The 15,702-nt window shown below is 35.2% G+C and overlaps 1 protein-coding gene across 1 annotated transcript in view; it reads left to right on the forward strand.

Moving 5' to 3' along the window:
- Window positions 1–15,702, forward strand: part of LOC150078041 (uncharacterized) — a 119,978-nt gene that overhangs the window by 78,049 nt on the left and 26,227 nt on the right. The window contains exon 6 of the mRNA XM_090384439.1: window positions 7,019–7,174. Within this exon, the coding sequence (XP_090240565.1) occupies window positions 7,019–7,174 (156 nt within the window). The remainder of the gene's footprint in view (window positions 1–7,018; window positions 7,175–15,702) is intronic.

Here is a 15,702-nt window from a genome sequence, read left to right on the forward strand (position 1 = left end):
CCACCTTAAGTGTAGTACCACACAGTTGGTACGTTTCTCTGGGGTTACTTCTACCCATATGCAGTACTTTGCATTTGTCAATGTTGAACTTCAGTTGCCACTTCTTAGCCCATCTGCCCAAATTATCTAGATCCTGTTGCAGTAGCACACTGCCATTACTGTCATTAACAACCCTGCCAACCTTTGTGTCATCTGCAAACTTCGACATTAAGCCTGATATACCTTCATCAATATCATTGATAAATACACAAAACAACAGTGGACCCAACACCGAACCCTGTGGGACTCCACTAATAACATTAGTCCACGAAGAGCAGCACCCATTGATTACCACCCTCTGTCTTCTCCCACTTAACCATCCTTTTATCCATTGTAGCAACTTACCCTTAATACCATTCTGCTCCAGTTTGTACAGTAGTCTTCCATGCGCAACAGTGTCAAAAGCTTTCCTGAAATCCAAGTATATGATATCAAAATTATTTTTTGCATCCAGTTCCTTTGTAACCACCTCATAATATCCTATCAAATTTGTCAGACAAGACTTTTCTTTAAAAAAACCCATGATGTGTCTGAATTATTGCTGCAGTCTTGTCTAGATGATCCTGCAATGCATCTTTAACCAGTGACTCCATTATTTTACCCGGAACAGAAGTTAAACTAACTGGTCTGTAATTACTCGTGTCACCCTTCGATCCACCTTTGTGAATTGGGGACACATTTGCACATCTCCAGTCCGTGGGAACCTCCCCTGAGTCAAAGGATGCTCTCATAATTATGGCTAAGGGTTTGCTTAGTTGCTTTGCCGCCTCCTTTAAAATAACTGGATAGATCCCATCCACCCCAGGTGCCTTTCTTATGTTTAACTTCAACAATTTCTCCTCTACTTTGCTCTCAGTTATTACAAAATCATTAAGCACACTGCTACAATTTGATAACCTTCTTCCATTTTCAAACTGTAATAATTCCTCACGTGTGAATGTAGATGCAAAATACTCATTTAGTTTGTTTGCTATCTGAGCAGGATCATCAACAGTCGAACCATCGATGTCAAGTGGACCAATCAGATTCATCCCCTTCCTTTTAGAGTTTATATAAGTAAAGAAATCCTTGCTGTTTTTCTTAGCATCTTTTGCCAAAGATTTCTCATAATCCGCCTTCGCCTGCCGAACCTCCTTTGTGACCTAATTACAGACTAGCTTATATCTGCCACAGGCTTCTGCGTCACCTGATAATTTATATGCAAACCATGCATTTTTCTTCTCTGTCACGAGTCTCATTAGTTCATTTGATAACCATTTAGGCCTAAACCTTCCACGATTAATTCTTTGAATGCTTCCCACTTAGAATTTACTGTTTGTAACATCGTCAGTTGATCCCACTGTACAGAATTTAAAAACTGTCTGAGACCACTGTACTCCCCTTTACGGAAGCAAAAACCCTTTCCTTTACCCCTGACGGCAGTTACCTCTTTGAGTAAATCCCACTTCAGCACACTGTGATCACTGCCACCTAGTGGTTCCTTTATCTGCAAATTCTTAATACACGAATGATCACTGCTGATAACCAGATCAAGAGTGTTACTTTCTCTGGTTGCCTCTCGAACATGCTGCTGCAGAAAACAATCATCCAATAAATCCACAAAATCTGACTAGTGTGTGAGTGACCAACCCACAAGTTCCAGTCAATATCTGGGAAGTTAAAATCCCCCATTATAAAACATTCTGATTTACTGGCCCACTCTATTTCTCTGTACAATTGTTCATTGTACTCATTCAAGTCATTAGGCCTATAACATACTCCTACTCTTATTTTTCCTTTCGCAGTGCTTATCTCACACCAAACTGACTCAACAGAACACTGTTCATTTATATTAACTGGGTGCACTTCCTTTGATTTTATGTTTTTCTTAATTAACAGCATAACACCCCCTCCCTTTCTGTCCTGTCTATCCTTTCTGTACACATTGTACTCCCCAAATTCCAGTTCTGCATTCCTTATATCTTTGTGACACCACGTCTCTGCTATCCCAACAATATCCGCCTTTGATGTCTTGACCAACACTTCAAATTCATCAAATTTATTTACTATACTTCTAGCATTGGTATACATGCAAGCATACATGCTCCTATGCCTATTCCTTGTTACCCTAACACATCCCATATACCCAACTATTCCATGATGACTGCCATCCGTCCCTGAAACCCCCAACACCCCTCGCTCCAGGTCGCTTCTTATTCTAATAGAAGTTGTGCAAGAATCACCTTCACCTCTGCCTGCGGTTACTGTTAAACTATTAGTCTTTGTATCCCCCCAAACTAGCAGTTTTCCAACCCACCTAACACTGCCTTGATAGCATCAGCAAATATTCTTGCACCCTTTCTATTTAAGTGTATCCCATCCCTGTAGAAGCAATCTCTCCTGTTAACAAGTACAGTCCAGGCTGAAAAAAATTCTACCCCTTGAGCCTTGCACAATCTTTCCAGGGCCGAATTGATCGACAAGGCTCTCATCATGTACTCCCTCCTATCGTGTCTGGGCAGAATTGCAGACACTTTCAAATTCAACCCTATTTCATGGCTTTTTTTCAACAGTGACCTGTACTTGTTGAGTAATTCCGCCGATCTCCTACTCTTAATATCATTAGTGCCAACGTGTACAACTATATCACCTTTTGTGCCCTTGAAAGATGATATCCGCTCTACAACGTCATCAACCTTTGCCCCTGGCAGACATACCCTGGTCCTGTTCCACCTATCCTTTTTACAAAGGATGTTCCCCGTTTCTAATCACTCCTCCCTCTCTCTTACTGAAACTGCATTAGTGCCATGTACTCAGTTAAATAGTAAAATTCTAAGCCAAGATTGTATGTTTTCTTTAGCTTACAAATGTGTGATAAATTCTTTTGTAATAATGGATTATTTTTACACATCTACCACAGTGAGTAGAAATAACAATTTTCTCTAACTTTAATAACAAAAGTATTGCAACTGTGACACTTAACTAACAAGGCACATTGTTACAATTTCAACATCAGACAATAATATATTGCCTTTTCATTTATATAGAAGAAATTATTACTACTCTACGCATTTAATATTTAAACAACATTAACATGCAAGGTTTCATATAGCTGATCAACCCTGATATGCATTCTTTTCAGGTCTAAAACCGATGCTTTAGACTTCTCTGGTGTTTAACTGCAGATCATTGTTCCTTTCCCCCCTTCCCCTTTTTATTCCTGTGTGAAATCGTGCCATATTTTTACCCAGTGAAAACCCATCATCACACTGATTCAATGGAAGCTGATTGTGTGTGTTTAGAGAAATTAGCATATGAAACTAGAGTATATGATATTTGTAATGGAATTGCAATTACCGATAACATTTATATATTTAGAGGTAACCTTTTTTTTTTTTTTTTTTTTTATTTGGTAGTTGTTGGCGCATTGGCTTCTGTGGCCATAATGCACCTCCCAAGGTTTTTTTGCAGTACTTTGATCCAAGCTCGAGGTGGGATTCGAACCCGCGACCTTTGGGTTGCTAGGCAGGCACTTTACCCACCCGGCTAGCCTGGTCAGCAAGGTAACATTTACATATTTTATTAATGTATTTGTGGAAATCATTGAGTAGTGCATGCCTACATCTCAGAAATAATTTTCCTATAAAAAATAATGCAATAAAGATGCATTATTTTCTACATCAGACTACAAGACATTTCCCAGATATATTTCTTGGTATTAATGATGTTTTATATGCATTTTAATATATGTCATTTTAAATGTGGTTTGACTGTCCATTACTACTCATCTAACTATTTGTCTTATGAATTATAAGCAGCTTTGTCTACAAACAGCTCTGTCATGATCAGGGGTGGCTCATTGGTAGGCACTGCAAAACTGCAGTATCCCCAGCTTTTTAAATCTAAATATACATAAGATTTGTATGAAATTTTGCGAAGAACAATGCAACATAATGAATATTTTTATTAACAGGTCCTGCATATAGTATACTCATCCTCTATTTCCAATAATCATTTCAATAATAAACAAGTAAAAACACAAAATCGTTTTCAAACGATTCCACCTATGAAATCGTAGGTGGAACTGTGCACTACACAGTTCTACATTTTGCCCCCAGTGGTTGTCATTGCCTAGTTGGCAGGTTACCAATATGCATTTTTTTAGCAGTCATTAAATGAGTTAAAGGAACTGCAGAGCAAGCAGATGCCGATCTGAATAGTGCACCAAACCTGAATAAAAAAAAAGTTATTGTTCTATTTTCAACAAATAAAAACCAAAGAATGGATTTTATTTTTAAATAAAATTTCGAGATTACCCAAGTCTGTTAATGGTAAATGTCCAGTTAATGTTTTGTAGTATTTTTAACTTTTCTTCTTATTATTATTATTTGTCTTATACCAAGTCTACATGTCTTATAACCAAGGCAATTTAATGTAACTTTAAGAAGCAGCACCCCTGTACATCAGAGTCACAGGCTGCCACTTTAATCTTGATACTTACATCCTCTTAGCAAACTAAAAAATATATAATGATGTTTTTTTATTTGTTTATTTATTATTTGGTTTTTAGGAGCATTAACAACTAAGGCCATATTGCTCCGGGATATGCGGTGGTCATTCCCTGACCTTTCCGCATCCTTCGTATTTGGTGGTGACGGGCTTGAACCCCGGTCTAATCAAGAAGCGTGTGCTTCGCACTGCTGCTGCTTCTTCCCACCTGGCTACGGAGGCACCTTATTTGTTTAGTATAAATATGTTTCTATAATTGTATCTTCTGCTAGGTATTAAATAAAATTACTATTTATTCATTTTTATTGTTATCATTGATTATGAACATACAATTTTTATTTTATTTTTGTTATTTATTTATTTATTTTTTGGTTGGTTCAGCAAAAGCCCATGGCTGATCCACACTGTAATACTAAGATCAAGATCAAATATATGTACCTAAAAATGCGGAAACATGACTTTTGTTGGCAATGATAAGATGCTCAATGCTTCCAGCGATAATCACGTGAAGCAGTGGCATGGTGGGTAATGCATATTCAAGGGCCATCTTACTGAATGTTACTATCGTGAAATAAATATAAATTTAGAAGTGCCATAAATTAATTATATAATCTTTAGCTTAGAGTGGTGCCTTCATAGCCAGGTGGGCAGGAGCAGCAGTGCGTAACACACATCTCCTGATTAGACCGGGGTTTGAGCCCGTGACCACCAAATATGGAGGATGCGGAAGGTGAGGGAATGACCACCGAATATCCCCAGCCCAGATAAAGGGTGAGGGTTGGTGTCAGGAAGGGCATCCAGCCGTAAAAGTTTCATGCCAAAACAGTAAAAATGCTGACCTCATATATATAATGGGAAAAAGGCGAGGGAAAAAAAAAAAATCTTTAGCTTAGAGTCATAACTGGATGAACAAATCTGTATGCCAGTTACAGTGATGTTCTTCCTCACTATTACTGCAGATACTACTAATCGGAGTATTAAATTTAATGTTCATATATATACAAAGTTTGGTAAATGAATAATGCATATTGGGTTATAAATTATTTATTTAGATATTTAATATAATTGAAATGTTTCGTAATATAATAACAATAAACATCACTTAACATAGCTTCTCTTGTGGTCAACAATATTTTTCCCCCAGAAACTGAAAGCACTCTGAATTTTAAATCAAGTTGTAACTTCAGAACTAAGTTTTTTATCTGTTTTAAAAGTTTTATTGTTATAGGTTGCATTTTAACTTAACAAACAAACAAAAAAAAAAAAAAAAAATTGAAGGAGCAAGGCCTTGGCCATAATTGGAATATGGCATCAATGCCCACCTGCCCTTATAATTTATGCTGCCATTTTGTGTGTGTGTGTGTGTGTGTGTGTGTGTGTGTGTGTGTGTGTGTGTGTGTGTGTGTGTGTGTGTGTGTGTGTGTGTGTGTTATCTTATCTTAATGAAGAGTTATTGGACTTTTAGTGTTTGTCTAAGATTTCTTAAGGATAAAATGTGTATCTCTCTGTTTGAAAGACAATAAAAATTATCCCATATTGATCCCAAATGACAGTAGATATTATTTTTCTTGGAAATCCTTGGCATAAACCTCCATCTTAATGTTCTTAATTGTGTGGGATGGTTTGATTTTCCACAGCTTTTTCTGTGGTAAATGTGCCTGTAATCTTTTCCCAGAATTCCTTTTAATAGTCTAAGGGTATTCATTATTTGAGAAGATGTTTGCATCTGCCACACCTAGTCATTTCACCAATAAGCCTTTCATTTTCAGTGATACATACTGATATTGGTCTTCCTAATCTAGATTAATATCAAAATCACCTTTTCTGAAATGTTCTGACCATCTGTGTATACCACACCTATGAGTAGTACCTTGTTTATAGACTTGAAGCGGTTTGTTTCTGTTGATTAAATTGGCAGGATGAATGGATATGCATCAATATCCTGAATTGATGAATATTCATTCAGTCCTGAATGAATATTCAGCAATAGACCATTGCTGGTAGTGTCTTTTTGATTTATCACATCTTTCGCTTGTGAAAAGATAAAAGTTGTGTTAGTAATATTTTTTGATAATTAGTTATAAAATGTTAGTGCAGAAAATCCATTGTGCATTATTTATCGTCTCTCTCTCTCTCTCTTTTACATTAAATATTTGAATTCTTTCACTTTTTTTTTTAGAATTCTAAGACTCCAGAACTTTCAAGAATAAAGGATGCAATGAGTGTTGCATCCTTTATTCTTTATCATTCTCTCCCCTGATTGCCTTCTGTGCTTGTTATTCTTTCCTAATAGTAACAAGCACAGAAGGCAATCAGGAGAGAGAATGATAAAGAATAAAGGATGCACACCCATCACATTTTTTATTATTAATATGTAACCCAAGAATCAGGCTCATATTTTATTATGCCAAGTAATTTTTAATATCATTTTTGATATTGAGACATGGAAAGCTGTGGGTCTAATTACGTGATACATTTCTTGTTTCCTAAGGCATTATTCCATTATCGAAAAGCTATGTCAATGGGCCATAGTGTAGCTACTTATAATGTAGGTGTATTTTATATGGAAGGAAAAGGTGGACAGAAAGTGAATTTGCAGCTAGGTGAGGAACTTATACATAAAGCTGCCAAAGAAGGAGTTCCAGAGGTAAGCACAATAAATTAATATGTTACTTATGTTGCTTGCTTACAGAAAATCATTCTTTCTCATAATTCTGAAATTATTTATAAAATAATTTCACAATCCTTGCTCTTTAGGTATACATGGACTGTTTTCAAACCTATTAGTTTAAACTAGTTTAATCAGTAGAATATGGTGGTAAAGTAATTTAGTGGGTGCGGTTTTTTTTTTTTAAAGCTGGATAAACTTCATAAATTATCCCACTTCCTTTCCTCCACTTCAAGACTACCATTATGAATGTATTTGTGTTAATGTATAGCTTATGATTGTGAGCTGTATTTCATCTCTGATTAAATTATGAGGTATAATCCAGAAATGACCTCCATTTAATTCTCGTAGGGCTGCTATGTAGTATAGGGTTTTGTTGATGCATAGCCTTCCTCTCTGTCTACAAGTTATGTCCACAATGTTGAGAATCAAGTAAAGAGATTTCTGTACCCACTTCTCATAGCACTATGTAAAGCTTTTTTGTGTGTGTTGTTGGGAAAAGGGTCTTGTGCTTGCTATTTTATAGTTACTGCCATTTCTGGATTGATACTGAGTTTCATGTTTATCATTTCAACTGTTCTTCAGTTGAAATGATAAACATGATAAACTTTTTGGGACAGTTTGATAAACAGTCAGAAATCTGACAGACACAGATCTGGAGATGTAGCATTTTGATCCCGCAGTCACCTAGAAATTCCTTGGCAATGTTGAATTTGTGAGACAATGCATTGTATTGGCAAAAAAAAGTTTAATTTCATGATGCCAGATGAGGTTGTCTATCCAACACAGAAAAAAGTTTGTTTGCAGGTCTCAGTAGTACTATCCAGTTATTTTATTTATTTATTTTTTTACTTTTATTAGCTACAGAGCTTTTCACTGATAATCTATGTTGTGTATTTCATCTGTACAGGTGTGTGCTCACAAACTGATTTACACAGTGCAGGCTGGAAAGCTCAGAATAACATGCAAGGGGAACCCTACTTCCTCTGCTTGAGATTAGAAATCTCAGGAAGAGGGAGTAGGGTTCAATAGGAATAGGATTATGCCACCAAAAAAAAAAATTTCAAGGTTCTAAATGAAAATTTTTGGGATAAAAATTTTCATTTTAATTAACAAAAATTTTCATTTTTGGCTTGCTGTTCCAAATGAGTTACCATGCTGACTAAGCTGCCATGGAGGACACTGGCCATTTGACACCCTTAGGAACAGCAAGCTGCAGGATCTCCCTTCCTTATCCCCAAAAATTGCATTTTGAATCTGGTCAGCTAATACCTGAAATTATTTTGGTGAGTATAATTTTGCCATTGTTTGGACTACTTTTTTTGTCTCTGGATTGTAAAAAGGGACAAAGGACTCATTGATGGTGATTCTTCTGCTCCGAAAATATTCTGTATTTACGCATGATGTGTCAGTAAGACTTGAATCCATTAAAGCCTGCTTTTCTGAGCATCCAACTACTGTGGAACTCAGAGTGCACATATTTTTGACACCTTAAAATCTTTATAGATAATGTGGAAAGCTGTTCCATAGGAAATGTCTGTCTTTAAACAGGTGCCCTCATTGCCAATTACCTCTCTTCCATGCTCAGTTTCTCCTTTGTGAATGGTGTTTCCAGGTGTTTATGATGGTTGAGGTTGTGAGGCCATGGTTGGCCTTGAGTAGCCTTTCTTCCATCTTTAAATTCTTGAAGCCACTTATGAACCATGCCATCATGTAAGTGGAAACTTTAAAAACTACTTACTGTTCTTCCACTGAAAAATTTATGGTTTCAGAACAGTTCACAAAACTCACACCTTTAGAAGGACTTTGCTATGGAAAGGCACATAAAACAGAATGTTCACTTGTGATGGTTGGTGACAGGAATCTTTTCTTCTGAGAAACTAGACACCTGGTGGGGGGACAGAAATTATTTCTGGGCTCTACACCTTGTACTGCAAGGACACACCACATATATAACATTGGCATGTCTTAATGTGATCCCTAGTTATTAAAATCAGCAGCTTTATATAATTTTAGAGAGCGGATTCAAATCATCAAAATACACCATATTTTTGTTGCTTGTTGAAATCGGATTTTCAGTGATAAATACAGTATTATATTTTTAAGTAAAATAAAATTTAAGTTAGGAAGCAGCGAAGGTAAAGGTAAAATTAATTTACCTCATTTTCATAGTCAGTGACAGTGTGGAAAATAAATTAATGGAGGCACCAAAACCTTATGTTTTTTGACATCTTAAAATTTTTGTTCTGCAAAGCAAAGAAATAATGCTAGGCAATTAAAAATAATAAGAATTTTAATAAAAAAGTGAATTACAGTACATGGTATGTGATTGAATATGATATATATCAAATTTTAAATGTTTTGAATTATTTGAAAGTAAATATTAACTTTCTCATGTCCATGAGCAAGTTAATATTTATTTTTGACAACAGTATATTTAAAACATTTCTTAATCCTGCTTCTATAACTCAAAATTTTTTTTGTCTTCTCTTGAAGTTTAGGTCATAAATGCAACTGTAATAATATCTGGCCATATATTAGTATCAATGTTCTGTTCTATTCATATAATTTTTAGACAATAAAATCCTTAATAAAATTACAATCAACAAACAAGTCATAATAATTGGTGTCTGCTGTACTTTAAAAAAATTAATTGCTGTTGGGTTTATAGTAGTAGTTTATTATTATCTTTCAGCATTTTATTAATTTTTTATAAAAGGTGTACAGTAAACCCCCGCTATTTGCGGGGGTTACGTTCCTGAGAAAAGCCGCGAATACCGAAAACGTGAATACTGAGTTATGGCTCCCATAGTAATAAAGGGGTTCCGTTCCAAAGTATGAAATATATAAGAAAAACTAGTCTAAAATTTTGTCTATGTATGTATTATATGTACCTTCATAATATGACTATGTACATAGTGAAATGCAAGCATATGGCATCAAAATGAAAATAAGAAACAATTTAATATTAAATGTAATATTTATTAGAAATTTCAAACAAATCTTTCAAACCAGCGCCTTTGCTAGCTAAAAAACTTATCCCACCAGTGCTATCACCAGTTTCGCTAAAGTTGATAAAGGAGTTTTGCCTTTTCACGAATGATGAGTGAACTTAACGGAATTTTATTTTGAGTTCGGTCTTCTATCCACAGATTTAAAGCCTTTTCCATTTTTTCCAATTTAACATCATGAGTTACAGACACTACGGCAGATTTTTTCTTCCGATTTCTTGATTGATCGTACCATTGACTCATTGATTTTATAATGTTTTGCCACTGAGGAGACACTTTCACCATTAGAAATTTTATCTAATAACTCAATTTTATTCGCTAATGTCATCACCTTCTTTGATCTTTTCACATTTCCCTTGTTATTCGTAGCCATATTTTTGTATAGGTTAGGAAGAACTTGTCCACAATAAAGTCACTTTCTTCCATTAACACACTCGAAAAAGTCTGTTTTACACTGCAAAACGGTAGATTTATCACTTTTGTAAATATATCAATTTATAAATTTATTCAATTTATAAGCATATAAATTAAAAGCAAATGATGAAACCTTCCATGACAAGCGCATAACACATACTGAACAAGGATTAGCGAAAAACATCCACGCTTGCGATTTTGTCACCCCTATTCCCCCACCCACTGAGCGCTGTTTTGACTGGGAAAGATAATTTTAGCCACGCCCATGTTTTTTTATGGCGAAAAATGTTCATGCCGCTTTAAAATTCACATTTTTTTAAGCTTCATTTTATATTAAATAAGCGACCGCGAATAGCAGGGGTTTACTGTATATGTTTTTGTATTTAGTTTTTCAGGTTTTGATAGTATCTAGAGCAAGGTTTTATTATTTTTTTTTTTTTATTAAATTTGCAGTAATAAATGAAAATTTATTGTAATATATATTTTATTGTATTTTGTGGGATAAAAATATAGCAGTTACATAAAGGCCTGTTCCTGATATTAATATCTTACTGTATCAAAAAATTTCTACTCAGCCATAGGAATTTTTTCAATGCAAAATTACCAAGATATTATGTATATTATTTTTTTATTATTATTATTTTTAATTTGGGGGGGTGGAGGAACTATTCTAGATCAGTGTTCTGATACAGTCCACAATCCAGTAGCCAAGTCATGATTATTTAATGAAAAAACATGAAATTTGTTCATTCAGGAACTAGGCTTTATCAATATGAATAATTATTAAAGTCAAAAGTTGGCTTTAATAATTATTCACATTGATGAAATAGCTGACTTATTCATAGTAACTAGTTATGTTTTTTTTTTATATCTGAATGCACTCAGCATATTCATAGTTGTTGTTTTATGTTATAATTGCATTTTATGTTTATGACAAAATAATTTCTTACAGATTAACTAAACCTGAGGCTGTAACTGAACCTTGAAAACATAATAAAAAAATGATTCAGGAAAAAAAGGCCCAGTTTGTGGGAAGGGGAACATTGTGAAGCAGTGTAATAAAAATTATTTTAAGTATGATTTCACTAATTATTGAAAAGCAAGTAAAGGAAAGGAAGCTCATGTGGTAAAAAAAGTAGATGCTTGCTTCATATATAGGAATTTATTCCTGAAAAGTATTAGCACATGTGATTAGAAACAGTGCTAGAAGTTACAGTAAAGTTCTGTCATAGAAATTTCAAGTTAATGAATGTTTCTATATATATATTTTTTTTCCCGTAGATGTTCTATCCATACTCTGTATCATCACAAACATTACTGAAAAAAAAAAAAAAAAAAAAAAAACACAAGTAAACCAATCCTCTAAATTGCATGGTACAGATATGATATAAATATGAACAATCAAGATTCTGAATATTCACAAGTCTGTGTTGTGAATATTTTTCATGAGTGTGAAGTGCTGGTCAAGACATCAAAGTTATCAGAGACATGGTGTCACACAGATATAAACAGTGCAGAATTGGAATTTGGGGAGTACAATGTGTACAAAAAGGATAGACACGATAGGAAGAGAGGAGGGGCTATGCTGTTAGTTAAGAAACATATAAAATCTAAGGAAGTGCATCCAGTTAACATTGGTGAACAGTGCAATGTTGAGTCAGTTTGGTGTGACATAAGCACTGGGAAAGGGAAAATGAGAGTAGGAGTGTGTTATAGGCCTAATGACATGAAATAATTAATTTTGGTTAAGACTCTATTCTTAAAGATGTGTGTGGCTGTTTTCAATCTGAATTCCTTTGTTGCAGTTAACGTTATCTGTGGTTCCTGTTAAAAAAGCTTCTTTGTATAATCTACAGTAATGGTATCTGTCTGTGGCCATGTTTTGGAAAATGCCCATTTATGGTCCTCTGTCCATGTACAAAAAGCTGGGTCTGAATTTGTTACTCTACCTTTTTCAGTGTCCTTCTTGTGTTCTTTTATTCTGTCTGAGTTTTCTCTTGCTTTGTCCTATGTAGCTTTAGGGCAATCTCTGCATTGTAACTGGTATATAGGGTTTTTTAGTGATGTGGGTCTTGGAGATGGGGCTTTTTAATGTCTTTTATTGTTGTGATTTAGTATATCTAATAAAAATTTTGTTTTTTAGCTATTTTTTTGCTGATATGTTGTGCATAGGGGATGGTGATGGTGATGAATTGTCATTCCTCATCAGGAATATTGTTGGAAAATTTTTCTTTTGTGTTTTTTGTTTTCAATACGAGTTTACGTGGATAGCCACATAGGCTAAGGCCTTAGCCTACATCCATGTCTCATTCAAAATTGAATTAGAAGATAATAATAATAAATAAAATAAAAAAAAAAAAAACACAAGGATGAAATCCTCCAGATAACACACATCTTCAATAACTGGTTATTCACATACACTCATATTGAAAACAATAAAAAAACAATAGAAAAATTCTCCAACAATATTCCTGATGAGAATAAACAATTTGTCATCATCCCCTAAGCACCAAATATCAGCAAAAAAACAGCTGAAATAACTAAAAAATATAATTTTTAACAGATATCTTAAAACTACAACAATAAAAGCATATTAAAAATCCCCATCTTGACCTCCCCCAAAACCCTATATACTGGTTACAATGCAGAAATTGCCCTAAAGCTACATAGAACAAACCAAAGAAAACTCATAGACAGAATAAAAGAACACAAGAAGGACACTGAAAAAGGCAGACTACAATTCAGTCCCAGCTTGACATGGACAGAAGACCACAAATTGGAATTCTCTGAAACATCATTATTGGGCACAGACAGATACCATAACCATAGACTCTACAAAAAAGAATTTTTAATAGGAACCGCAGAAAACATTAGCGACAACAAAGGAATTCAGATTGAAAACAGCCACATAGAAATTTTTAAGATTAGAGTCCTAACCCAAATTAAAAATAAGTTTAAACTTCTTAACCACGACCAAATAACTACCCCCACCCCAACTAAGTAGTAGTAGTAATGGCAAACGATGCAAGAAAGCAAGCTTATATAGCATCAGCCAAAAAAAAAAAAAAAAAAACCCTACCCAGTTCAATCATCTGTACCCTCCAAGAATTTTCCTAATTCTTTGTTGAATTTATTCAACCTATCCATTTCCACAACAACAGATGCAAGCCTTTTCCAGCAATCAACCATCCACTGGCTAAAGGCAAACTTCCATACATCTATTCTGCAACCATCCTTTTCCTCAAGTTGAATTTATGCCCACTCATGTGCATAGTCTGAGCAAGGGGAACAATCCCAGCAGCATTGAGCTTGCTAAATCTTCAAAGCCTTAAAAACCTCAATTAGTCTCCCTGCAGCTGCCTAGTCTCGAGACACTACAGTTTTCAAAACCGAAGCCTTTCTAAGTAAGAACACACTTTTGTTTCCTTCACCAGTCTGGTTTCCCTTCTCTGCACCCATTCCAGCAGATCTACATCCTAAAGTGAGGCCTCCAGACCTGTATATAGTACTCAAGATGCAGCCTAACCATGGCCTTATACAAAGGGATAATCACCTCTTTATCCCTGCTAGCAAATTTCTGTATATCATTGGCAAAACCTCATGAACTGTCCTGCACTGCTTTTCATGTCTGACTGCCCAATTAGCCCTAGGTCTTTTTCATTCTCCACAATCCTGAGTATAATACCATACAGTTGATAAGTTACTCTGGAGTTGATGCTAACCATATGCAGTACCTTGCATTTGTCCAAGTTAAACTTCAACTGCCGTTTCTCAGCCCATTGACCCAATTTTCTTAGATCTTGTTGCAGTAGCTCACACTGATGACTGTCGTTAACCACCCTGCCAACCTTTGTATCATTTGCAAACTTAGACATTAAGCCTGATATACCTTCTTCAGTATCTTTGATAAATATTGAAAACAACAATGAACCCTGGAGAAGTCCTCTAATAACATTAGCCCATAAAGAGAGTGACTTATGGTAATAGTAACCATAAGTCACTGACCCATAGTAACTTGCCCTTAGTGCCACATTATTCCAGTTTGTACAGCAGTCTTTTATATGCAACAGTATCAAAAGCACTCCTGAAATCCCAGTATATGATGTCAAAATTATTTTTTGCATCCAGTTCATTGGTCACTGCATCATAGTAACCTATCAGATTGGTTAAACAAGAAGACCCCTTAACAAATTTATGCTCTGATTGCAGTATCCTGTCCAGGTGGTCCTGCATTACTTCTTTAACCAGTGATTCCATTATTTTCCCTGGAACAGACATTAAACTAACAGGTGGGTAATTACATCACCTTTTGATTCCCCTTTATGAATTGGGGATACATTTGCACATATCCAGTCCAGTGGGACCTCCCCAAATCCTAGGATGCTCTCATAATTATGGCTAAAGGTTTGCTTACCTCCTTTACTGTCTCCTTTAATATAATTGGATAGATTCCATCCACCCCGGTGCCTTTTTTATGTCTATCTTTAACAATTTCTCTTTCACTTTCCTTTCAGTTATCACAGAGTCATTTAGCTCCTCGTTAGAATTTAATTTGATAAACTTCTGGAATCCCCTTCCCTAAAGAATTCCTCATGTGTGAATGTAGATGCAAAATACTCATTCAGTTTGTTTGCTGTCTGAGCAGGATTATCAACAGTCGAACCATCGATATCAAGTGGACCAATCTGATTCATCCCCTTTCTTTTAGAGTTTATATAAGTAAAGAAATCCTTACTGTTTTTCTTAGCATCCTTTGCAAAGATTTCTCGTAATCTGCCTTCGCCTGCCTAACCTCCATTATGACTTGTTTACAGGCTAGCTTATATCTGCCATAGGCTTCTGTGTCGCCTGATAATTTATATGCATCCCATGCATTTTTCTTCTCTGTACAGTTGAACCAACCATATGCTAACCATATGCAGTATATTAAGGAAGGGAAATGCCAGAAGGTTATCAAGTTGTAGCAGGGTGCTTAATGATTTTGTAATAACTGAGACCAAAGTGTAGGAGAAATTGTTGAAGTTAAACATAAGTAAGGCAATTGGGGTGGATGGGATCTATCCAGTTATATAAAAAAGGAAG

This window comes from Mastigoproctus giganteus, chromosome 11, assembly GCF_048544385.1.
Source record: "Mastigoproctus giganteus isolate SK-2022 chromosome 11, ASM4854438v1, whole genome shotgun sequence".
NCBI classification, from domain to species: Eukaryota; Metazoa; Arthropoda; class Arachnida; order Uropygi; family Thelyphonidae; genus Mastigoproctus; species Mastigoproctus giganteus.